At 44.4% G+C, this 24,972-nt stretch overlaps 2 protein-coding genes across 9 annotated transcripts in view; one reads left to right on the plus strand and one right to left on the minus strand.

The window, feature by feature from the left end:
* Window positions 1–24,972, minus strand: part of MED12L (mediator complex subunit 12L) — a 152,036-nt gene that overhangs the window by 83,732 nt on the left and 43,332 nt on the right. The window lies entirely within an intron of this gene.
* On the plus strand, window positions 9,221–18,091 carry P2RY14 (purinergic receptor P2Y14). 2 transcript variants are annotated; one of them, XM_049803773.1, is made up of 3 exons: window positions 9,221–9,256; window positions 15,126–15,216; window positions 17,060–18,091. In XM_049803773.1, the coding sequence occupies exon 3, from the start codon at window positions 17,078–17,080 to the stop codon at window positions 18,089–18,091; it is 1,014 nt and encodes a 337-aa protein (XP_049659730.1). In that variant the 5' UTR covers window positions 9,221–9,256; window positions 15,126–15,216; window positions 17,060–17,077. The 2 variants fall into 2 exon arrangements, with proteins under 2 accessions (XP_049659730.1, XP_049659729.1); XM_049803772.1 differs by lacking the exon at window positions 9,221–9,256 and adding an exon at window positions 9,504–9,670.

A 24,972-nucleotide genomic window follows, 5' to 3' on the forward strand; every position in this document is an offset into this window, starting at 1 on the left:
TCTGACATCAGACACATGAAGAACCACATCACCACCACCAGCAGCAGCCCTTTCAGTCACCAGATATGCTCTGATACTGTCAGTTTTCTCCCATCTCTGTCTACAAATCTGTATTCTCCAGTTCTGATACAGAAGTCCATCAGCAGGACTATAAAAAAGCTTTTCTCTCATAGGCACTGAGCTCAGACAAAAAGTTCAAATTATTTTCTTAATAAAACGACAGCTAGACCAGCAGAAGTGAATTTTGGATTTTGGGGGAAGACTTGTATGGATAAAGGTAAAATACATTATCAGTTTCTTCTTAAGCCACCAAACATACGATATACAGCAGGGGTCTTCTGGCAAACATGCTCACTGCTTGCTTTCTAACCCTTTGGAAATAGCAGTGGTATCTTTAGGTCCTTAAATATTAAATTTGGCTGGCATTTTGGAAAAATATCCATGTTTGCATAACAAAGTGACGCTTCAGTTTGCCCTGCTGTCTAGAGTCATTCCAATGGGGTGAAACTGTACACAGAGCTGAGTCGTCCTACCCGCCCTGTAAGCTCTTAATCCTCTCCCTTGGACAACTGCTTACTTCTCTCTAAAGCATGCAAAAAATTATCTGTGCTGCAACATTTAATCCATCACAGAATGGCAGCTTACACTTGAAAACATTGCATTTCTTCCTTCTCACAGGACCTCACATACTCACGGACAGCTGCTCACTTCAGTCTTTTACTGGAGGCAGCATTGTGACTGACGTGCTTAGTTCTAGTTTAACAATTCTAAACAAGTTTTAACCAAGAAGTTCAGCCATGCCATTAGGCAATCCTACAATGACATAATTTCAAAACATAAAGTATGAAAAAGTCACCCCCAAAGTTCCTCACCCTTGGATTCTGTTACCTTTCTGCATATTACCATTTTTAAAATTATTTCATACCGATGGCTATGAAGCTTGAACTGCCTGATGCATCATGAGACCTGCACAACTTTTCAGAGAGAAATCACATAGCATCCACACATTTTAGCACTTCAGCTGGTGTTAGAGATGAGTTTGCCCACTTAGAATTGACTTCCTTTTCCAATATGCACTGGCTACTCGTGATCTTCCGAGAGGAAGACCACTGACACTTCACTTCTGGTCCCCTGGCAAGCGGTGTTCTGCTTTTATTGCTCAAAAACTCTGCGGCGGCCAGAGCTCGCTGCAGCTTCTCTGCATGGGAGCAGCACCGAGGACCACTGCTGGCACAGCCCTCCAGCCCGATCCGCAGGAGAGAAGCAGCTGCTCCGAGCACATCAGGTATGCCCTTCCCTAGGATCAGCTAAATGGGAGAGAGCATCCTCTTAACTTGGGCTTATATCTGCATTGTGTATTGCTTTAAATTAAGATTCTACCCCCAGCTGACATCTTTATTGGTAACTATTTCCATTCTAAACCCTTTTCAAGGTATACATATTAGCACTGGCTTGTTCGCAGGGGCTTAGATGTTTCATTTTGTGTCTTCCCCTTTCCTGTTGAAGAAGGTAACAAGCTTTACAAAAAATATATGTGTATATAAGATCCTGGATATATCAGGGCAATAAGACATCCTGGTTCCATCCACAGCCTGGAGCTCTGGATGTCTATAAACCAGTGAGTGCTTTATGGTGAGAGCACCATCAGAGTGGGCACCACTGTATCTGCCTTCCTTTATTATTTTCTTCCTAAGCAATGACTCCTGACCATCATAAAAAAAACTGATTTCTGAGTTAATTAGTATCTTGGTTTGAGTTAGTTCAGCAATTTTATGATTCTATAGAATATGACCAAGTTCTACATAATCAAGAGACTAGATGTTGGACAAAGAAAGAGTGTGAGCATATTAAACATATATGTTTGTTTTACCACTACATCTATATAAAACTACTCAAACACATAGCCTTTTGATAAACTCCACTGCCGATAGTCTGCTAGAACTATACAGCAGAAACACCCTGTTGAAATTAAGTAAAAAACTTGATAACACGTTAAGTTTTTTGTTTAGTTTGTATTGTGTTTCAAGTACAATGATAGTCATCAGAGGCCCCAAACAATAAACAAAATGGAAAAATAATACAACAGATAAAAGTGAAATGAGAAGGAGAAAGGAGATGTCACTAACCAGACTGAACACAGGATGGCTATTTAAAGCCACTGGCACAGCTTTGACCATTTAACATGAAAAGGTGCATTTTGAGGGTTGTTTTTAAGCTTTTCCTTTTTTACTTCAATACATTAAACACACATATAAAATTGTGTTCTTCACTCACTATTATTAAACGCAAACATGGTTATCTTTGTTTCCTTCTGGGCAATAGAGTTAGTGAGTTACAGCATTAAACTGCAAGCCTGAGCAGCAGGGTCACACTGCCCATCCAAAGATGCCACTCAATTTACTGTAAAATACTTTGGCTTCAACTCCCCAGGAATATTTTGCAAAGCACAGAGAACAACCCTTGACTTTGCAAGAACCAAATAGCAACTTTTGACTCCAACTTAAAGAAATTTCCCCTCTAGAAAGAATGAACTTAAGATTCCATTCAAAGGCAGGCTGTGTTTAACAACTTTTCTGTACTCTCATTCTGGGGATGCATTTACATTACATAAATAGAGCCAAACAAAAATTGTTCTAAAAACATCTCATGAAGTTACAGCGGGCATTGCTCTGAAAAGTCATGGGACTATGAACAACGCCTGGGGATTAACATGAAGCCTGCATGTGCAGAGAACAGGCATATAATGTTCTGTGGGAGTACAGGGCTCTGCTCTTCACTATGTCACTAAAAAGCCAATCAGCCTTCCTAAAGCAAACCTGGACCCCCACTAATGCAACCAGTAGAAATCAGCTGCAGCATCAATCTGCTTATGTTGTTATTCTGAGTTACTCAGTATAAATGATTTACATAATATTCTACAGCAGTCATAAATATGGTGCTGGTATTGTTTTCTTAAGAGAAATGAAGTCAGTATAAAACTACAGTTTGTTAAACATTCACTCACCCCACATCAAAACCAGAAGTGCTTACTTCCAGAACTGCATTACACAAAGTTGAAAAATAAGGACAGGCAGCAGTAATTTGCAATGCATGTGTTGTTCGGTGTATCTTTATGCTCAGCTGAGAAGTAACAGCCAGCCTTGCCATATGCACATTACACAAGACAGCTTTCTTTTAATGTTATCAGGGTTGACAAAAACAAGATGCTTTCTGTTTCAAAGCATTCTCTGGTTTTTCTTGGGGTGTGGCAGTGTGTGGGGAGGTGCACAGCAGCAAGGGGGGGGATAGGAAAGGATATCCAAACAACTACAATCCAATCTAAGTGATCTATCTGCTTTACAACACCAAAGCCCCATTTCTAGGCTGCACAAGAGCAACTAACTCATGATCTGATATGAGACCCCAGGAAAGTTTTTGAGTTTTTGAAAGCACTGAGAACCCCTTTTAAGCAAGCTGGAATTTTTCAAGCCACTCTCAATTGAAATTGAGCCTTTCAAATAATAATAAACACGCAATCAAAACCCAAACATGCAACAAGCATGCAATCAAAACTGTCCTACAATTTGCCTCATAGTGGAGATCAACTCCAGTTCTCTGCTTCAGCTCTGCCTGCCCTGGCATCGGTGTGTACTATGGTCACACTCTGTCCACGCGCTTTCATTAAGAGCCAAAAGCATCCCACCCACAAGTTCCATCCCACTAACAAATGAACACCTCGTGACTGATGACAACATTCATAACTGGAGATGGCAACTGTGTAAGACTTACTGCTTTAGTACACACAGAAGTGGCAAATCTTTTAAGCAGTTCCCATTTATAGCCTCACAGTCCCAGAGCCTGGTCTTGATACAACTGCAGAGATTTCATACGTACCTACGCTCCTACCTGCCACAAAGCCAGAGACTAAGAGTCTACCACACATAAAAACCAAGAGGTTTCTCCATGAAGAAACACCCTTCTTGGAAGGGCAGGATGTACCCCCACAGCACTCATCATTTCAATTCTGTGCAGACTCAGAGGCTTACAGGATTAGTTAATCAGCATATTACAGGCAGACAGTAGGGAAGATGACACTGCACTGCCGAGATGATTGCCAGATGTGCCATTTCTAGGAAACCTCTAGTTCATAAAGAAAACTGAAACATAAACCTAACAAGTGAATCCCCTGATGGCGCAAAATATTAAATACACACAACTCTGAGTGCCGACAGATAATTTCACGGACTTTCCAATTAAGATGCTACAGAGCACAGAGTCTGGGTCTGTGGACTTTATGACTCTAAAAAAGGAAATTTGCAGGCAAAGGATGGAGGAAGTTTGCTGTTCTTATTTATAACAAAAGGACGACAGAATCCCATGACTGAAAGTTTCCATAGCCGTTTCCATCGAAGGAAAGACAATACACAGCTATATACAGAACTCAAATGTGTCTGTTTCCTAACGGTCACTTGGTTATTACCTTGAGGAGTGCTTATTCACCAATGGCATCCACAGAAAACCTGAGATCTTCTCTCTTTCACACTCAGATGAAGATGCAAGCATGATGCATTTCTCCCTCTAACCAAAGCAGCGAGACTGCGCAGAAAACCAGTCCCGGGATGGGACCATGCAGAGCAAGGGGCAGTTCCTGCTCTGCAGAACCAGGGAGCTCACCTGCGGAGGGATGGGCAGGTCAGGTCTGAGCCCTCCCTTCCCCGAGACAGGAGTACTGCAAGGTCAGCGTAAGCACACCAGATCGCTTGCCTGTGCTCACATTCACCTTAGTTAGCTAGGAGAGGTTTACTTTATAGGTCTAAAAATAACAAATTACTGAGTTATTCAGGGATGGAGGCCTATGATTGGACTGTGAACCAGCTAACCAGCCCAAGAAGGAACATTATGCTTCAGAAAAACATAAAAGAGAAAATTCTCTGCACCGTAGAGAAGAGCTACATCTAGCTCAAGCTTTCTGTGCCCAGGAGCAGGGCACAGCTCTATGTATCAACACCTCCTGGCATGAACTGAGCACACCTGCAGTAAAAGCCTGAGATGCTCTAACACTGGTAATGCAGATGTGGCAGAAGAGACTTCTGTCCTCACATGTATACAAGTAACATTAACGAGCCCTGGATGTGCTGAAGTGTAAGAGCCATGTCCAGAACACCAAGCAATTCTTCTGGCAGGAGTCTCACTTCCACACCACATCACTACCTGCAGGTCTAACACAGTGCGCAGTCACCTCTGCTGCTGCTGGAAAGCACATAGGTGGTTTGGGGCCACTTTAGGCAAACTGGAAAATAAAAAACTTGGGGGTAGAAATAATGTACTAAACAGTGCTTCTTCCTCGCCTTGCCTATGAAACAAAAGGCCCCTGCAGCATAACTGCAGCAGCACGGAGTGCTGCAGCGTAACACCTTCAAGCCCTTTACAACAAACCTGTTGCAGTAACAGACCTGGAGTCTCCCTTGGAAATCCTGATGTCTTCTTAGATGTGCTTTGTAACCACCTCGTCAGCTTCTCTTCAAGCTGAGGCAGAGGGCAAAAGCCTTGCCATTCACAGGAGACTGGGGAAAGCAGCCTGCGTGCTGGTGCCTTTGGAAAACAGCCGGGTGGGAGGGCGTGGAGAAGAAAGTAGAGAAAAGCTACCCATTGTGCACTGGTAATTAAAGCTGAAAGAAACCTGGAGAAGCTGGCTACCAGCCTGAGCTGTGCTTTGGACTTCACTGCCAGTTTGCTTTGAGGCGCTCAGTCTTCAAACAAGACTCTTAGTTTTGTCGCATGGCATTTTACTCTATCAGAGCCCAGTCCTTCAGTGACAAGTTTGCCATATTAGCCCATAGGAAAGACTATTTCTGTCGCACAAAAGTTGGTAGTCCGATCCGAATTGTTGGCTGCAGGCTCACGTCCTGATTTTCTGATGAATCAGCAAAAAAGGTTATTCAGCTCTTTGCTAAATACTCAATTGCTTGAAACAACAGGAATAACTTTTGAATGTTAAGCTATTTTCTCACTGCTCAAATTTTCCCTTTCTCTAGGTCTTTGAACGATGGCCTCCTTCAACAGAAAGTTGGGGGTGCTGCACATAAAGTGAGAACTGCCCTCAGGAGAGACAGATTTAATTGAGGTTGGTGGACAATTTTGCTTTGCCAAGAAGTTCCTCTTATCCTTTATTTTAATGTTTCTCTTTCAAACTCACTTGTCTTGGCAGACTACACTTTCCTTCACTTTCTGCAAGGATTTAATCTGAACACTGCCTATTTTAATTTTAGGCTTAGATGAGGAAGCTATTGGAAAAAGTTTGTTGTGGGTCACACTCTGAACATTGACCTTGGTCCCAAAAGGGATATTGAGGTTTCTGCTGCTGTTTCTGGGGAGTGGAAAAACAAAACAAAAAAAAAAAACCAAAAAAAAAAAAAACCAAAAACAAACAAACAAAAAAAAAAAACCAAAAAAAAGGAGGGGTTTTTTTAGAATTAATTACAAGCTCTGTCTCAGAGGGCCAGAGGTTTTTAAAGCACTTGTGATCAGCCAAAGCCTCGTCTGACCCATTCCTCTCGTCCTTGCTTCAAAATCGACACGGATGGAAAGGGTGGATGGAAAGAGATTAAAAGTTTGGCTGACTGGGTGCCTTCTGGGGAGCACTTGAAAAGCCTCGTGCATCGTCCTGCCGGATCCTCACCTGGCTGCAGAAGGTCGGCCAGAGGAGAGGCAAATAGGGCAGGTTTGCCCTTGAACAAACCTCCTCGCTCCGCAGCGCAGCCAGTTCCAGCTAGGCTTCCCAGGGAACAGGCTTCGTGGCTCGGAGCAGCCGGGGGATGCGCTGACGTGGGCAGCCCCCAACATCAGCTTCTGGCAGCGGACTCGCTCGAGGAGACGGTGGCAGCCGTGTCCCAGCAGGAGCGGAGCTGGACGCCCGCCTGAGCGCAGGCTGGGGACGGCAGCCTTCCCCCTGCAGAGCTGCGCTCCCGTCGCACAGCCCAGAGCCCGGGCTACCTCCAAGCCTGCACAAAGCCCAGGTCCGCCGGCACAGGACTGCAGCCCAGCTGTGAAGAAGAAATATCTTCTGCTGCCACGCCACCAACTCACGTCTCGCAGCGTGTAACGGAGCTCCCAGCTCACGGGCGTGATTCCTCTCAAACCAATTTCCACATTCGGAACGAGAATGAGAACGCGACCCAGTGACAGAAGTTCAATGCCCCCCCCCGCCATCCCTGGCCAAACCCTCCCAGTCTGGCAAAGCGCTCAAAGCAACGCAGCTCCTCCCAGCTGCTCCCAGCCTGTGCCTGCAGTGCTGGGCACCGGAGCAGAGCAGGATGGTCTCCATCGAGCCTCCCCCAGGAGCGAGGGAAAAAGCCCAAGTGGGGCGCAGGCACATGGGGACGCGGGACATGCACACACACACACAGAGCTGGCACTGGGAATGAAGCGGGGCAGTCGCACTGGGCGGGTGTGCTGCAAGGGTTATGCTCTCGAGATGGGCGTATGGCAGCGGGAAGACAGTAAAGCGACATGCAAGTGCTCCTCCAAGCCTTCCCACGACACTGAGTACACATCCATCATGAGGAGGGTTAAAACCTGCAACCTCTGGCACTCACCACTTCTTCTGAAGTCACAAGTTTAACTCTCTCTTCTCCTGAGGCACACAAAGAGCTATGACTCTTTAGGGCAGACGGATTTCCCTCAATTTGCCTGAAACTGAAGCCTGACGGTATGAGGTGTGACACACAAAGTCCATGGGACATGAATCCTAAAGCTACAGCCTGCCAGCCCACAGGGAAGACGGTGCAACAGGGCCCACAGCAGCAGTGCCAGGGAAGCAGGCTGTTATCGGCAGGATCCCCGCAGGAGCTGCCACGGCTCGAGGAGACTGCCCGAGGAGGAAGGAGCCCCGTGCCAGGCAGCTGAGAGGGGACCAGAGCATGCCCAAGAAAGTAACGAAACCAATTTTTTACATCACAGCACCTGCCTACCAGACCCGAAGAACTCAGATTCCCAGAAAGGCTGAATGCTCACACTGCTGCCAAAACGGAATATAATGCAGGTATAAAAACTGTCAATGAAACAAACATCTAAACCCATCACCTAAAAGCAATGAATAATTGACCATTATGGCTTTGATCTGGGAGCCTCAGAAATAAGAGAGGGGCAAGAGTACTCACAATAACGTAAAGACAATTTTGTCTCTGAAGGTACCCCTTTATTTTACAGAGAAAGATTCAGTGACATTTGGGGGAAGGAAGGGACTACAGGTTCAGGTTAATATGAACTGGCTCGGAGTAAAGGATGTGTACATGGCAGCAATGCGTTAGCAGAAGGTACATACATTTGTCCATGCCTTTGGGCCCCTTCTTGTAAACTGATAAACACTCATAGAGGAAAGTCCACAAAGAAATTGTGTATTTAACAGAGGGTTTGGGTTACGCAACATAAAGCAGAGCTCAAGTCATGTACTAAATGTTTACTAACACTATTGTACACAACTTGCATATTTCACTTCTTTTTAAATAAACATATAAACTTCAATTTCTCTCCCCAAACCTCAGATCTCTCTCAGAATATACTACTTTCCCACATTCATAGAAAAAGATATTAGCTTTTCCATTACCATCCATTTCCACTAATTTTGTGCTTGATTCCAAAGCCTCCCAGTAAACATATGGGAAGAGCAGGAAGGGAGGAAGACAGACAGGTGATTAAGGTTAAAAGAAAAGAAAAAGAAAAAAAAGAAGAAAAAGAAAAAAGCCATACACCAAAGATTCATCACTCATGCCAAGAATACATCTCTCTGCCTTTGAGCACACCCTGAACGTAAGCCTGTGCACTCCAGTTCAGAACACTCCCATTAACAAAAGCAGAAGCTATCAGAGTAGTAAGCTTTACAGAAAAGGTCACAGCCAGGCCTGGGAACAGTTTAAGAAAAGAAAACACCAGCCCTTAACTTAAGATCGCTTACTGCTTTGCCAACTGCACAAATGTGTCTTTCTTGAAATCATTTCAATGCTATCTTCATGGAAGTATGTGTAAGTACACAAAAATAGCACTGGCCATCTGCAGCACTTGAGATCTCGACCACATTTGGCCAAGCAGCAAGGCACGACTCACCAGCTCTTCAACCTTCTGCTTGCAAAGATACAGTACACCCTGAACCGCTACCACTACCGAAGCAGATAATGAAGATAATATTGCAAAGCATTTGCTTGAAGAACTAAAGCCCATCCACCTGCGAAGCAGCAGCCAATGGGCGAAGCACAGCAGACAGAAGACGGCACTCCAGCCAGTAAGTAACAGAACCTGCTGCAGCTTACACGGTTTTTATGGTGTTTTACATTATAAGGCAGTTGTAAAGGGCTTATTCTGTAAATCTGTTTTAGGGACCACGCATGCAATTTTATACTTCTTTCCAGGTGACAGACTCTGTCTTTTCATTACACTTTTCCCACATTACCGATGCTCTCAAACTTTCCAATTTTTAAAGAACTACCACTGTATTTTTTTATTTTTTTTTTAATTGACAAATAAGGTGAACAGGAAATCATCCATGCACTATGCAAACCACAAAATATTTAGAACACAAGTGAGCAGTCATAACTATAAATAAATATAGAAAACTAAGGCAGACAAACTCTCACACCTATTAGGCTGAGACATGGAACAGCCTCAAGCTACATCACCAAAGACTGCTGATCTACAGGTAAGGATTGCTCTGTATTGTGTATCTTAGCAAAAGATATTTTTCTTAAGCAACTACTTTTGTTTTAATTTATGACTAAGGAAACATGACTATATAAAACTCATAGTTTAAAACATCAGAAAATAGAATTAAAAATCAAATATTTAAATGACAAGTGTTACTATTAAAATAGAATATTAAATGGAACAATTTCTTTATTTGAACCACATGTTACTTCTTTTAAATACCCAGTTTTAGGACATTAGGAAATGACTAATCATGGAAATGTTTTATTGACATACTCTTAATAGAATAATTCCAAATTTGATAGGACAGTTGCTTCTAAAAGCTGGTCTGTTTAATCCTCTAATACCATATCATAAACTGACCATTCCTAATACCCTGGTCCTAACTTTTCCTCTTACATCCACCACTCCCTAATTCAGATACTATAACTGATTGGAGATAGGATGGATCTCGGTGGGGGGTGGTTCTAAGGCTTAATTAAAAAAATGGAATATTTGGGTTAGATCTGAAAATGATCCTACATGCAAATGGCTCAAAGCACTGCCTAAGTTTCAGTGTGAATATCAGGGTTTGCACAGCTACTTCACAGGCTCTAATCTTTTAATGCTAAAAGGTTGTGGGTTTAGAATAATTTAGACCCTTGCCTAAAAATCAGAAATAAAAACAGAATGAAAAATTTAACTTATCAGGAACATTAGCCTGTTAAATTTCAGATTTCAAAAGTAGCCTAGGGACTCCTGGACAATAAGAAGAAATGAAACAATTACCGGTGGGTTTTGCGAGACAGAAACAAAATTCTACCCTTGAGGTGTCCTCACGCTGCAACCAAACGAGCTTGCACTGCCCTTCAAAGAGCCTGCTATTTTAACAAGAGATAAACAATCTTATCTACAGCTACTCTTTACACCTGTTGGCTCTCCTCTCTCACTTTGTCCTTCAGAACACCAGAAATGAATCGTACGTGCCAAGAAAACACCACGTATGATCCAATTGATCTAATAACTTTGGTCAGCAAAATCTGTTATAAAGTGCTGTCAGTGCTAAACACTGTCTGGTGTCATTTTACATGGCACACTTTCTCCTGCCAGGTTAACAGCAGCCAGTCTTTTACTTAAGCGTTGTTCGTGAACTCGGCCGAAGCGAGCCGGACCACCCTCCGGCAGGTCCCGCTGGACGGCGTGGGGCTGACCGGGCTCCGCACCCCCCCACCCACGGCCCCTCGCTCCCCTAATTCGCTCACAGCCCTGCCTCCGGACAGGGTGGTGCAGTACGGTACCTCGCTTTGATCGAACCTGGGGACAAAATTGTTTATTTTCCTCATCTCTGGGTTGCCTGAAAACATCGGCTTGCAACACTTTTTTTCTGTTTTTTTAAAGGGTGAGCAGATGGGGAGGAGAGGAAGGAAGGAGGGGAGCAGGCAGAACAAAAGCTCAGTACTCAGATCTGCATCAGTGTTAGAAGCAGATGTTTTATATCCAAACGGAAATGAGAATTCATTCACTATCGTAAAAAAGTCAAGACTTTCTCCTGCAATACTGTGTACTTCTGAAAGGTGTTAACGGGACTCCTCTCAGCCCAGTCGCTGGCAGGAAATGTTTGTAATGCACTGAACTCACAAGCTTGGGAATTGTTTTTGGAAATACAAGGAATGAGAAACACAGATGCAATCATTAGTTCATAAGGACTTAGGAATATTGGCTGCATTATACAAAGAAGCTCAAATCCTCACACACACTCACCCCCCAAGAATTATACAACCAACCAAAACAACACAGGCAGCCAGGGACAAGTATAGTCCCAACAAAGAGAGGTCACAAAAGATGCCATGGCTTTATTCCAGGTTTTTTGTTAAAATAACATTTTAAAGGTTAGATGGCATAGCCAATTTCTTCCAAACTGAGCAAGTCAGCTGCTCCCTTCAGTTAAGAGGTGAGGAAGAGAAGACGATCCAAGCTGGGACCTGCTGCTGCTCAGCGCAAAGGGCTGCAGACAGACGCGATGGTGCTCAGGGCGCTGCCGCCCCGGTGGGCGACGTGGGGTCCCTGCCTGCCAGGTCATTCGAAGGGCCGCAGTCCCTGCACGGGCGTTAGCGATGATAAGCGGGGACGCTGGCAGAAGGGGCGACTGCGCAGGGCTTGGGGATGAGACGCACACAGGAGGAAAAAGACGGTACGCAAGGCAGACAGCCCACGAGGCCCGACAGCACCATCAGGACCGGCACGCCATCTTAAGAAAGCCCCAAGGGACGGCACTCCGAGTCGGAAGAGGTCCGAGTCCAACTTTCTGTTTGATTCATCCCACGTTCAGGAAGCCGAGAGTTTGTAAATAAAATATCACAGCGTGAAAAAACACCTTCCTCCATCACCAGTTGCTACCTCCTCACTAGAATATCCTGAATTTTGCCTTTTCAGATCAAAAGTGAGAAGTACTGTTAAGACGGAAAGAGTTGTTTACGCTTCTGTTCTTCCCCTTACTAACCGTAGCTGCAGGCAGGACATACCCGCAGCTCGACCTGGGTCGGCGGGAGCCACGGCTACTCGTGGGGCCACAGCAGCGGTGACCTCCACGGGACACACAGCCTTTCTCAGCCACTTTCACAGGGGATGCTCCTCTCACCAGCACCCCGATGAGCAGCCCGAGTAGAAACATGGCCCACGCAGTCCTCGGTCTTCTCACACCAGGCGTGAGTGGTCTCGAAAGCAAGAGCTGGAAGGCACAGCAGTCAGGAACCGACACCCTCTAGAAGTCACTGCCGCACTCACCAATCGCCCTTTTCTCCGAGCCGCGCCAGAGGAAGCGTGCACTGAGCACCACCACGCACAGTGCTATCTCGCAGTTACTCGCTTACTACTTCCTGCAACAGGAATGCCATTTTATCTTTTCCGTCATCCTAATTTGACTAGTCATCCCATTTTCCTCCGCTACGTTCTATGCATCTATGACAAACAAGAACAACTACCACCCAATACGCTGTTTTAAAGGGCTGAAATAGTACACAGTGCGTTTTGCATACTTGTATTCTCTTAAGTATTAAAATCCAGACATTGCCTTATGACAAGCGTTATAATAAGAACAGAAAAATAACGAAATCTTAGTCTCTTGGCAAACTTGCAAGAAGTCAAACGTACCAACATACCTCCACAGTCACTGCAAAAAAACGCCTTCCGAAGGAGACCAGCAGTTAGAACCATCGACCCTGAAACGTCTCCACCCCGGCACCTACCCCACCACCTGCCAGGGCGGGCACCTTTGCGGAGACGCGGACCTGAGGACGCGCCGGCTGTGAAACGCCCAGGCGACCGGAGAAGAGGGCTTTTCCTTGGACAGCCCCTGCCTGCCCCCGCCAGCTCTCGCCCCCCAGAACGCCCAGCTGAGCGCCTTCAGAGCCCAACGCGGAGAACGGAGAGACTGGATCCCACCACCTGCCAATCACAGCTAGCAAGCCCTGCTTTTATGTCCCTCCGCTGGTCCGGCTCCTAGCCAACAAGTGAGCCTGTCCGCCCTTTGAAGACCCCCCTGAGACCCCCAGCAGCCCGCCCTGATGGCTTCCCACCAGCAGCCGCCCGTGCACGCCGCTCAGAGCAGGGCAGGACGAACGTCCAAACTGGGGGCTGTCTTCCAACGGGATTACACCAGCATGGCCGGGACTGCAAGTTCAGACCACTACCGGTATTCCTACTGCATTAGACAGAAAATCTTGAAAAAAGATTCTTCTTTTAGCACAACTCGGCACAATTCGCAACTGCTGTGTTTTGTGCATTGCACTTCCTCTTTCTCTAGATTTCTCATAATATCAGAGATAACATTTGGCATGACCTTCTTCCCTGATAAACTCCATTTGCAGTTCAAAAAGTATTTCTGGGGACAGTGACCACTGTCAACAATTCCTGACCCAGTAACCGCGTTGCATATTTATTTATCAAGCAGCTGCATTAATTTCCATAAAAAGCTAAAATGTGCACTCAGCACTACAGAACCCTCATTGTGTTCAGGGTAAAAATAAATAAAAAAAACAAAACCAAAAATCCACCAACTTGTAAATATTATTCTTATGTTCAGTAAAGCAGCCATGAACTTTGAAATTCGACAGCCAAGTTACAGAATTCAAGAAAAAGTGCATTAATGGTATTGGAGGGGTTACAAATGATAGCGTAAGAGTTTAAATACAGAAGGAACTAAGCAATTTTAACGGTTTATGCAACTTTCCTTTAGTGTATTTTACCAAGAGAACATGATTTACAACTGAGAAGAGTTCAAAACTTTCCTATATTTTATCAAATCACTCTTGTTAATTTGGTGAATCAAGTTTGCAGGTTTCGCACAATTAGTTGATATTATTTACATAGAATGAAAATACTTTATGCTGGACCAAGCATTTGAACATGAAATGCTGCTCAGGTATGAAAGGCTATTCTCACATACAAATCACAGATTGCTGGGTGCTAATACATACCCTCCAACACACACCAGCAAATAGCAGTGGTTACACAGCAGCAAAAAAAAACGACGTTGTAAGAATTCGGGGAGGGAGGGCGAGAATCCTTAAGCTTAGTCATCACCTCAAGTAGCATTTGGACAAAAAGACTCTAAATTGACCCACCACATCAAATGAGGAGTATGCAGAGTTTCCAGATGATCCCCAACATGGAATGAGGAGTGAATATCTATGCTCATTTCAAGCTGCACATCACTTGGTGGAGCCACCGCAAGTTCTCAGGTTCTCGAGAGAAGAGGATGTTCTCATTATGAAGGTTGAAGGGCAGCTTGAACAAGAATGCAATGAGAGCAAGCATGCAAGGACAGCTCCTCTGAAGTGGAAGCATGCCTTCTGCCAACCACACACAACCCATCTCTGCCATCCACGAACAGCAGAGGAGTGCAGCCGTCATGGTGTCTGCAGTTATGAGGATCCAGAAGCGCCAAGCAGCTGCACGAAGGCCACTCTGCTAGACTGATTCTTTACCAGAGCACAGGAGTGAGACCTTGTGGTACCACATCGCCGTAACTCCTACAGGATCCACACTGGGACGCAGGACTGATGGAGGGACCAGGCTAGTGAGGGGACAGTGTTCGCTATCAGCGCTGAATTATTCAGAGCAGTAGGGACAAGGCCTTTCAGAAGGAGCTGAGCGGATGACTAGGTGACAAAAAGAGCAGATAAGGTTGATCGCGAACACAAATGACGTGATGCACAGCAGGGGGGGGGACACCAAAGCCTCTAGCCTTACCCATGCAGTGATGGGCTTTAGGATGAACATGACTGCTCTGTGACTCTGTCCCTAACCAATTTTGAAGTCGTCCTGAAAGATCTGAAGACTTGTCTGCAGTACTGATCATTAGATGGTCTAAACAGGCCTCGCACTGTGGGAAGCCCTCAGCGCCGCAGAATTACACTGTCCTATGTTATGACACACAACTCTAACAACTGTATTTTCTTTCTCTCACATAGGTCTCCCAGCAAGAGAAGAGGCCCTGTGCCTGAGAATGGAAGGCACTCTAGACCCTTAACAAAGAGCACCACAGCAGTCAAATCAAGAAAGGTAAGGACATGCCATTGATATTGAAAGATTTAGAGAGTCTAGCTTGGACTTTGGCCTCCTTCTCAACCACAGACAGTTGATAAATCTGCTGGTATCAAATGTAAAATTTGTCTAGGGTGTCTTCCATGCTGCAGACACAATATACTTTACAAAGTTTTAATGTCTACATCTCTAATTACACACTTCTGAAATAATCCTTTGTTGCGTGATGCCTCAGCACAAGAAATACTTCATGAACTTCCTAAGATGTTTAGTATCTATTACTAAGTCCAAGCATAGAAAGACCCACCTCCAGGTACTTTGCTTTAGGAAACCCTACAGAGCAGGAACAAGTTCTAAATACATCATATGCAGAGAGGGTCCTGCTTAGGCAGCCTGACAGGAGGAAGAGAACATGTACACAGCAGACAGCAATGGGAAGAGAACAGTTTTTAAATACAGTGTGTTACCATCTGAAATAAAAATGCCATTCAGTATTGGTGCCTTTCCAGGAGATCTTCTAGTTTTAGCAGCTATCGCCCCCAACCTTGCCCATTATTACATTATTAACGCACATATTCACACGGTGGTTATATTATAATACCTGCTCTCCACACGATCTTTTTCCTTTAAAAACCCAACCAAACGAAACCAAATGCCTTGATGACTAGAGCTTACACATAAGGATAGGATGGCAGGTCCTCATATGGGAGAACTACCAAAAAGAGATTAACTGCAGGCTTTGGGTGTGAACGGGCATAACACCTGCTCCTTGCTTCGCTTATCCATGCAAGTTTCAGAACAGCACCTAAGCTCATCAGCCTTTACAGCGTCTGCAAGAGAGATTCAGAAAACAACATACCAAAGGAAACAATTTTACCTATTTGAAAGAAAATTTCCATTTCTAGTTATTGCAAGGTTGCACTAGGGTTCCAATCTGCTACACGGAGGCATCAGCTACTAACTCTGACTTGTGGCAATAAGGAAATTCTTTGTTTTCTAAAAGACAGGGTGGGGGTTTTTTCCCAGCTCCACATCATGTGTTTTCCAGTTGCCTAGGTTTTCATTTGCCAAATACAGCAGCGTTATATCTATATCTGTTCTGCCCTCCCTACAGAGGGTAAGCCACCCCCATAACCACTCTGTGAAAGAAAAGCAGACAGCAGATGTGATTTCTTCTTGGAGATCCTCTAAAATTTAGATCTGAATGTCTTGAGAGGACAGCTCTAGTTCTGTGTTATGCTAACACACAGACACACTCCTGTGCGTCACGCTACTAAAAGGAAAAGTTTAAAGCAAACTGTGCTAGCTGCACATATGGGTTTCTTTCAAGTGAACATTAGAAAACATTGGCATACACTAGATATTTCCATGCTTGACTAACAGAAGAGAGTCTTTTATGCCTGTAAACAAAACAGAACACTCGTACAAGGAATATTGACATCCCTCACATGCTTCCTGGTAAACCAGTGCTAAAAATACATCCTGGTCCTTAAGGGTTAATGAGATGTATTTACAGTCACAAAATCACAGTGGCTCAGTCCCCCTCCTAGTTCACAGCACATAGGCTTATACCCACAGAAAAGGGGCAGCACAGGGCTTGAAGACAATGGATTAAAGTTAAACAGAGAAGCAAATGGATTCTCTGTTCGAAACAGCAATATGCCCTCGAACATCATCAAAAAGTGAGACAGCACCACTTGGAAAATACTAACTATGCATCCCTGCTAGAAATTATACAGTGTGGAAATGTGGTCATTTCTGAGATGTATGCCAAGTTTATTTTGGAGTAGAAAACTTATACTAATTAATGGAAAGCATAGCACCTTTTTGTCTTACTGAGATAATCTTTCTCTGCTTCTAGGAACAAAGATATTGTAAGATGTTCAACTCCAGCACAAACTCCTCAGCAAACAACTGCAGTCACAGCACAGTAGTAACTAAGACAGTCATTCCCCTGGTCTACTGTTTAATTTTCATAGTAGGATTCTCGCTGAACAGTGTGGCAGCATGGATTTTTCTGTATGTTTCTAGCAAAAAGAGTTTTATTGTCTATCTCAAAAACATCGTTGTTGCTGACCTCCTAATGAGCTTGACATTTCCTTTCAAAATTCTGGCCGATTCAGAAATTGCACCTCCACAGCTCAACACATTTGTGTGCAGATATTCTGCTGTTGTTTTTTATATGAACATGTATATCGGGATAATATTTTTTGGCCTCATAGGTTTTGACAGATACTACAAAATTGTAAAGCCCTTATTCACCTCCTTTGTTCACACAGTTAACTACAGTAAGGTGGTCTCTATAATCGTATGGTTATTGTTAATGCTTATATCACTTCCAAATATGATTTTAACTAATGAAATCACTAAAGAAAATTATTCCAGAAAATGTATAGGTCTTAAAAGTGAGCTTGGCAGACAGTGGCACAAGGCGTCAAGTTACATTTGCACAGGGATTTTCTGGGTTGTTTTTCTTCTGCTAATAATTTTTTACACTTCTATATCAAAAAAAATATATAGCTCTTATAAAAAATTCAGAAGGAACTCAGATGTGACCAAGAGAAAAACCAGCCGTAATATATTCAGTATTATGTTCGTATTTGTCATTTGCTTTGTACCCTATCACCTCTGCAGAATACCATATACTGTGAGTCAAACTAGCTCACAATTCAACTGCCAGTCAGAAAGAACTCTGTTCTATGCAAAGGAGTTTACTCTTGTACTGTCTGCTGCAAATGTGTGCCTTGATCCCATTATTTATTTTTTCCTCTGCCTCCCCTTTAAAGAAAAGCTGTATCAAAAACTGCATCTCAAGCTGAAAACTTCAAATGAGGTTGAAATTTCTAAATCCAGAAGATCAAATACACTTCAGGGAAGTATAAACATAGTGTAGGTTCAGGTCTGAGAAATAATTCACATTTCAGAAATTTATTCAAGAACGCAAATGTCTCAAAGAAAACTGAAGAGATGAGAACCAGCAATAAAACAGAAACAAGGTTTCAGCAAAAAATACCAAGTAGTGTTTCTCTGTATAAAAACATTATTGCATGCTGCCAATATATTTACTACCTGCTATTTCAGCTGATGCTATGATTGCATTATGGTGTGATACAACCTATCTGGATCTCAAAAAAAGAGAGAGGAATAACTGGAACAACACATTCTGGAGCTCCAGGCATGGTTCTCTGAACAGATTATCCAACAGACCAATAATCAAACTGATATGCTGTTGTTTCTCACAAAGCCAGGCACGACATACATGATGATCAGCAAACCAGCCTGAAGGGCCTGGGAACAACGGATCGCTCCACCTCGGCTGGAGCAGACCCCTCAGAACCAATATGATGAAGTTCAGCGCAAGTCTCTCTGACTTGGCCTCCACCAGCCCATAAAAGAGGACTGAGACCCTGAGGGGAAGCTCTCGTGTATTTACTAGGTCACAAAGTGTTGAAGACAATGTGCAGCTTAAGGAAGGACTCTATTCCAACAACTGGGAGGAAAAACAGAAGAAGAAAAAAAAAGAAAAAATACACATCAAATCCTCAAAGATCTGCAGAGCCTGAAAACCCCTTGATAAAATTTATACACAAATATATATATATAGGCTTTCTTAAGGGAAAATTTCTACAGAATTAAGAATTAAACATGACTATTTGTCACCCTTGGGTACCAAATGTCAGAATGTTTCTATAAAATGTGATGCTTAACATAAGCAAGTGTTTAAAGAGGATCCTTCTATAAACTAAATAGCACAGTTACACTGTACCATATTCCTCAGGACTCTTCTGAAATAACATGGTGTACACCAAAAAATGTTCATACCCAACTGACTGAGATACTAGTAACTCCCTTGCTGTTGTTGCAGAAGGAGGTAAGAAGACTCAAGAAGCCTTTTGAAAACACACATGTACAGCTGTCTAGAAACTCGGGGGTATATTTAAATCCAGAAAGAATGGTTTGTTGGTTTTCTCATGCTTTTGGCATGATGATAAAACATTTCCCTCTGTACAAAAGTAATAGCTGAAAGCCACCAACCTTCTATGTATAAATATAAACTCTTTTTTAACTGTATTTTTCAGTGCAGCTTTTTGGGGTTTGTTGGGGGGTTTTTTGATTGATTTTATCATTGTACAAGGAAAACACACCAGTGCATAAAGTACCCACACAAAGCTTTCAGGCAGTGGCTCTGCAAGATGAATACTTTCATTTTACTTAACCAAGAAGATACAGGGACAGAAAACAGAAGTAACATGTGCTTCACCTTTCTGCCACTGTGTTTCATTCTAGTCCTAACAGATAATCTCTCAGGGTGAAAGATTTTTAAACATACGGTCTTTGAACCTTCTCCAAGGCTGCGGGTAACTTCTCTTGGTCCGAGACCACTGGTCTACAGGTAACAGCATTCTACCATCACACAGGATTGTATTTCAACTACGGGACCAGGCAACTCTGCTGTGTTTAAACACACCTTTATAGAGCGTATTTACCTCCATTTATGTGTTTAAACACACCTTTATTTACCTCCATTTATTTCCCGCTTGCCCGAAGAGCAGTCCCACCCCAAACCCAGAAAGCAGCCAGCACCCAACACCCAGGGGAGCCTGGATGTTCATCTGACTGCAGCGGCTGGGGGGAGATCCTCAGCCCAAACCAGCCCTTAGGGACTACAGGAGAAGGCTGCATTTTGGTTGTGTTTCTTACAGAAAATACATAAAAGATTATTTATATGGTTCTTTCAGAGCTCCCTGACTCTTGTCAAACTGAGACTTTGCAGGCTCTTCCCTCCAAGCAAGGGAAATAGCCTGTTGGGGAAGGGAATCTGTTGCTTTGTGGAAGATTTTTTGTCATTTATGGCAAAAACATTTAGTTCCTTACATGGCATGGCTTGGTATTTGCCTACGTAAATCTAAATAATTGTGGCTGTGAAAGCACGCTGGCATACAGAGATGAAAACACTTCCACAATATATATCTGTGTAACTTTTTAATTACTTTGCGAGCTTTGAAAAAATTATTTCTATTGTAAAATTGTTTCCTCACCCCACTAGATTACTGATATTAGAATGACAAAAATCTACATACCCAGGGGAAAGGATGCCAACCAACACACTTTTTCAAAAGTGACACTACATTTCTAGCTTTTTGTTCACTTTGAAAAAAATCTTTCTCCAGTAGCTTCACTAATCAGAAAATGTTTCTGTGACCCCCGATCCTACTGCAATCTGCCACCCCGTGTGTGACAAGTCTCAGATAACACCATTATTAAACCAAGCTTCTGCTCTATTTCCCCAGCCTTGCTCTTTACTTTGCTATATGAACTGGGATGGAAAGGTATGGGGCCAATTTTTTTTCTGCACTGGGTAAGTTAATTCTTTCACACCTTTCCCAGCACATCACGCCTCAGATAAACCTAGCCAGCTCCTCAGGCACCCAGAAGTCTTGTGGTCCCACGAAGTGCCAGCTCTTGCCGTGTCGACCTGCCACCTGGAGGAGCTTCCCCAAAATTCTTGCAGTGAAAGTTATGGGTAACCCAGAGCTAAACAAGGTTCCCTTTCAACAGCGACCCCGTCCCCAGCTGCAGCTCCTCCTGACTTACTCGTGACTCCCTCCATTGCACTGCAGGAGCAAGAAGCTGGGTTTGGTCTGTTTATTCTTTGGAGAGCTAAATTATTCAGCTGGACCTGCAATCTCTTGCAAAGGCGTGGTGCCCCTGGGAAGAACAAGCCTGCACCACAGGCTGCCAAGAGACATCAAACACACACATTTGCACAGAAAAGTTGTCATGCTTACACATTTCGGCCTCTCTCCCCCATGCCTGGTGGAGTTCCCAGTCATCCCTTTGCAAGGAGACATTGTTCTGCTATTCAAAACCTTGAGATAGCACTCAAGGATGGTGGCATAAATCTGCTTTAAAAAGCCTGTAACGGCTCACATTTTAAACTATGCATCACCTCATAAACCTGCCCTAGCCTTTAGTGATACCGCACACCTACCTACCCAGAAGCCAACTTAACATTACACTGGACAAATGGCAATGCTGCAGTTACTGTGCAATGGGTTATTTATGCCAATATCATGGTGTAAGGCTTCAAAATGGACCATTTTCTCTGCCACTGATAGAGCATCATAATTTTTCAGGGAAAGAGCTAAACCTGGCAAATGGAAATCCTTTCTACAAACACTATTTCAGGACAGAAAGCTCACTCCACAACTGCCTCAATATATAAAAAAGTCCCCATTGTGCAGAAATCAGCAATATTAAACGGAGTTTAATTTTGCAGAATGTCATCTCCAAAAATTATCTGTATTGTAAAAAAAACACAAAAAAACAACCAAAAAAAAATCACCAAAGAGGGGGCAGATGTCACTTACCTAACAAGGCCACACAGTCACAACCAGAAGATGTAATGAGGGAGCTCCCCTTGTATTTGCTAACTTTAACACAGAAGGGACAGGAGGGAAGGTCTAGTTTCCCTCTGCCAACACCCTCACACATTCTCCCATCTCACCCCAATAAATAAGTCTTTTATTACTTTTATGAGAGCACCTTCATTAGCACGTCTAATAGTCATCCCTTCAGGGCACCGCGTATCTGTAAAACACTGTTCAAACAATTAAAACTAAATATTGATAATTGACAGAAGGCGACAGGGCAGGCTAAGGAGCTACTCGCTATTTGACAGCAGGCGGGCGTGCTCTGCTGGCTACCGATGATGCTGATCCCCAGGATGTGGTTATCTACCCGTGGTACCTGGGGCTCACCCAGCACTGTGTGCCAAGCAGAGCAGATCCCCCCCCTCTCCGACAGGCTCGGTGACACAGGCTACACTGAACACATCTTACCTGCTCATGCTCAGAAGTAAATACAGGAATCAGGCTTTTTCTTCATCAGAAATACCTATTTCTGCTGAGAATTCGTAACTACCCTGTGCCAAGATCACTCCTACTTTTCATTTAAAATGCAAACATTATAATGGGATAAAAAATTTTACTCTGTCAATGAAAGTCAAGAAAAGCTGTAAGAGAAAATACTAAACTTGCTAGTTTTTACATATTTGTACATGAAAAAAAGTTCTTGGCTACACGATTAAAGGATGACAAAGACACCACTCAAAGATTGCCCCTCAAAGACATACCTTAATATCAAAACAGCGTCTGTGACAGCCAAGCACAGGAAGAGAGGAAAACTCTCAGGACTAATTTGTACCACCCGCTCATTACTGTGCCTCTGACGCTGATTTTGAATGCTTCTCTCACAGCTGAAGATAAGCTGAAAGAAAATCAACTGTTTGCCAGTGCTTTTTGGTTTTTTTTCCCTGTCTACCATCACGTAAATGGTACAAAACCATGATAAAACCAGGGTTTCCCATCAGTTCTCTATCATGCATTGACTGCAGAATTTCTACCCATGGACATCTGTCTGCCTTGTACCGGCACATAAACACACACTGAAGACGTCAAAACTCAAACTGGAAATTAAATCTCAAACTTTAGGTGCCTTTAACGGCACATTTATACAGAGCGAAGCGTGGGAGAGCCACATCCCTCCTGCAAGCAATCCACCCCAAAACGTTGTCCGACACAGCCGCCGCAGCCGACTCCTGCACACGCCTCTGGAGACCTGCCTGCCGCAGGCAGCGCCGCTGCCCGCACCGGGAGCGGGAACCGCCGCCGGGGCTCTGCCCGCGCCTGCACCGCTGCCGCCGGGGGCTGTGGGGCTCGACCCCCTCCCGCAGCTGGACGGATCCTGCTCTCGGGCTGCTTCGCGCCGAGCGGCGGCGGAAGGACAGGGTGGCGAGGATGCTTCTCCCAGGAGAGGGAAGGTCTCCGGCTCCCCCGGGACCATCCCACACCACAGGAAGCTTACAGTTCCCGTCCCCCACCTAAGCGTGGGTAACATTTCTCCCAGTTTTCTCCCACTGCACCCAACGCTGGGAAACCTGACAGAGAGAGTCCACGTGGGCACAACGTGCAAATAAGCCTTACTTTTGTCACTGCACAGAAAGTAGGCTCAAAAAACTTACATAAAGGAATCATGTAACTCTATGCTTGACAACCTTCCTGATTTAAAAGATGCAGAGATATGAATGATATAGATTCAAACATCGGCTTCCCAACAGATGGATTAACAGGTTGTTACATATTTTCCTCACTTAAAGAAAGGAGATCACACAGAGCCCTGAATATCCGTGCCTGGCCAGTGCTTGCTAACATTTAATGTTCTCCAGGACTGAAGACGAGGAACAGACAAGGAAAATGAGGGGCTCGGAGACATCCCCTCACCGTAAGCTGCACCCACCTGGCAGCCGCAGAAATAAGGACAAACATACTGTAAATGCACACTCACATGCAATCCTGCCCGTGCTCCTCCAGTATGAAATTAAAGAAAGTTGTCCTTTTAAACCTAACTGCACCCTTTGTAGTGCATCTTTAATTAACTTTAATGCTGAGGAAATCCCACGGGACCCTTACCTGAGGAGCCTTAAGTAAATAACCCCTGAGGCGACCTGCTGAAGGGGGAGGAGAAAACACAAGGTGGCATCTCCCGGGGGGAATCACCAACCAACACAAGCACCAGCGCACCCTGAGCGCACGCGCAGGGACGTCGTGCGATGGTTCCACAACGCGTCCGTCCCCAGCGCGCGGAGCCCGGCCGGGCAGGCGTCCGCCCCCCCACACCCGGGGCAGTGCCACCCCACGCAGCCCCGACGCTCCCCACGCAGGGTGCCACCACGTCCACGTTTCTCAGCTTCAAAGAGAACCCACGAGGACCCCGAGGTGCATCCAAACGCACTCCCCATCCATACCGGCTACTCTCACGCCCTTCCTCTTCTCCCAGCTCCCCCGCATCCCCCGTGGGTAGCCCAGCCGCAGCCTTCAGGAGCGAGTCCGAGCCCTCTCCGCTGCGAGACCTGAGCCCTGGGCTGCCCCTTCCCAGTGGCACCGCTCCCTCCTCGGAGCCAGCGGCTGGCGCTCGGCTCGGCCACACCTGACGTGGAGGGTGCTCAGAACGAAAAAAAAAAAGAAAAAAAAAAAAAAGAAAAAAAAAGAAGAAAAAAAAAAGAAGAAAAAAAAGAAAAGGTTAAAGCCTACTAGCAGCAGAGCTCCAGAAAGCCTCCGGAAACTTTCTGGACATGAAACCTTTCTCCAAATGAATAGGCAAAATGCAGAGAGGTATCAGAAGGGATGCTGACACGAGGACCACCCGCATAAATCTTTGGTGTGACAATTCAAAACACAAGGCTCCTGATCCCCTTTTAAAGGTCATCAGATTTAGGGTGGGGGTTTTTTTAAGGTTTAGATGTTATTTTTCCTAGCTTTGTTCTCAGAAATGATCTAATCATCTTGGCTGAATTCCCACCCACACCAGCACCCCTTCCTTGCACCACCCCCCAATCCCAGGGGTCAGCCTAAGCAGGCATGCATCATGGAACATTTCAAATCAAAAGTCAAAAATTAACAAAGTTTAAACCACCAAAAATAGGGCATCATGATGAGAAGTGCTCAGCAACTTTAATGACAACAAAATCTACCATCTGCATCTGTAATTTATGAACTAAAATGGCCTTTTAAATTGGACTTACAGACAGGAGACGAGGATGACACTGAACCACAATAAAAACCAGAATTACAACTCAGTAGACTCATGTTCTCATGTTTCTTCTCCTCCCAAAGCACTTCTGTAGGAAGTGTAGATCATTTTTCAGTAAAGGTTTACCTAACCATCACCTTGTCTTTTTAGACCTGGAAAAGTTTTCTGAGCTGTAAACTAACT

The sequence above is a fragment of the Accipiter gentilis genome, chromosome 6, assembly GCF_929443795.1.
Source record: "Accipiter gentilis chromosome 6, bAccGen1.1, whole genome shotgun sequence".
Classification (NCBI taxonomy): domain Eukaryota; kingdom Metazoa; phylum Chordata; class Aves; order Accipitriformes; family Accipitridae; genus Astur; species Astur gentilis.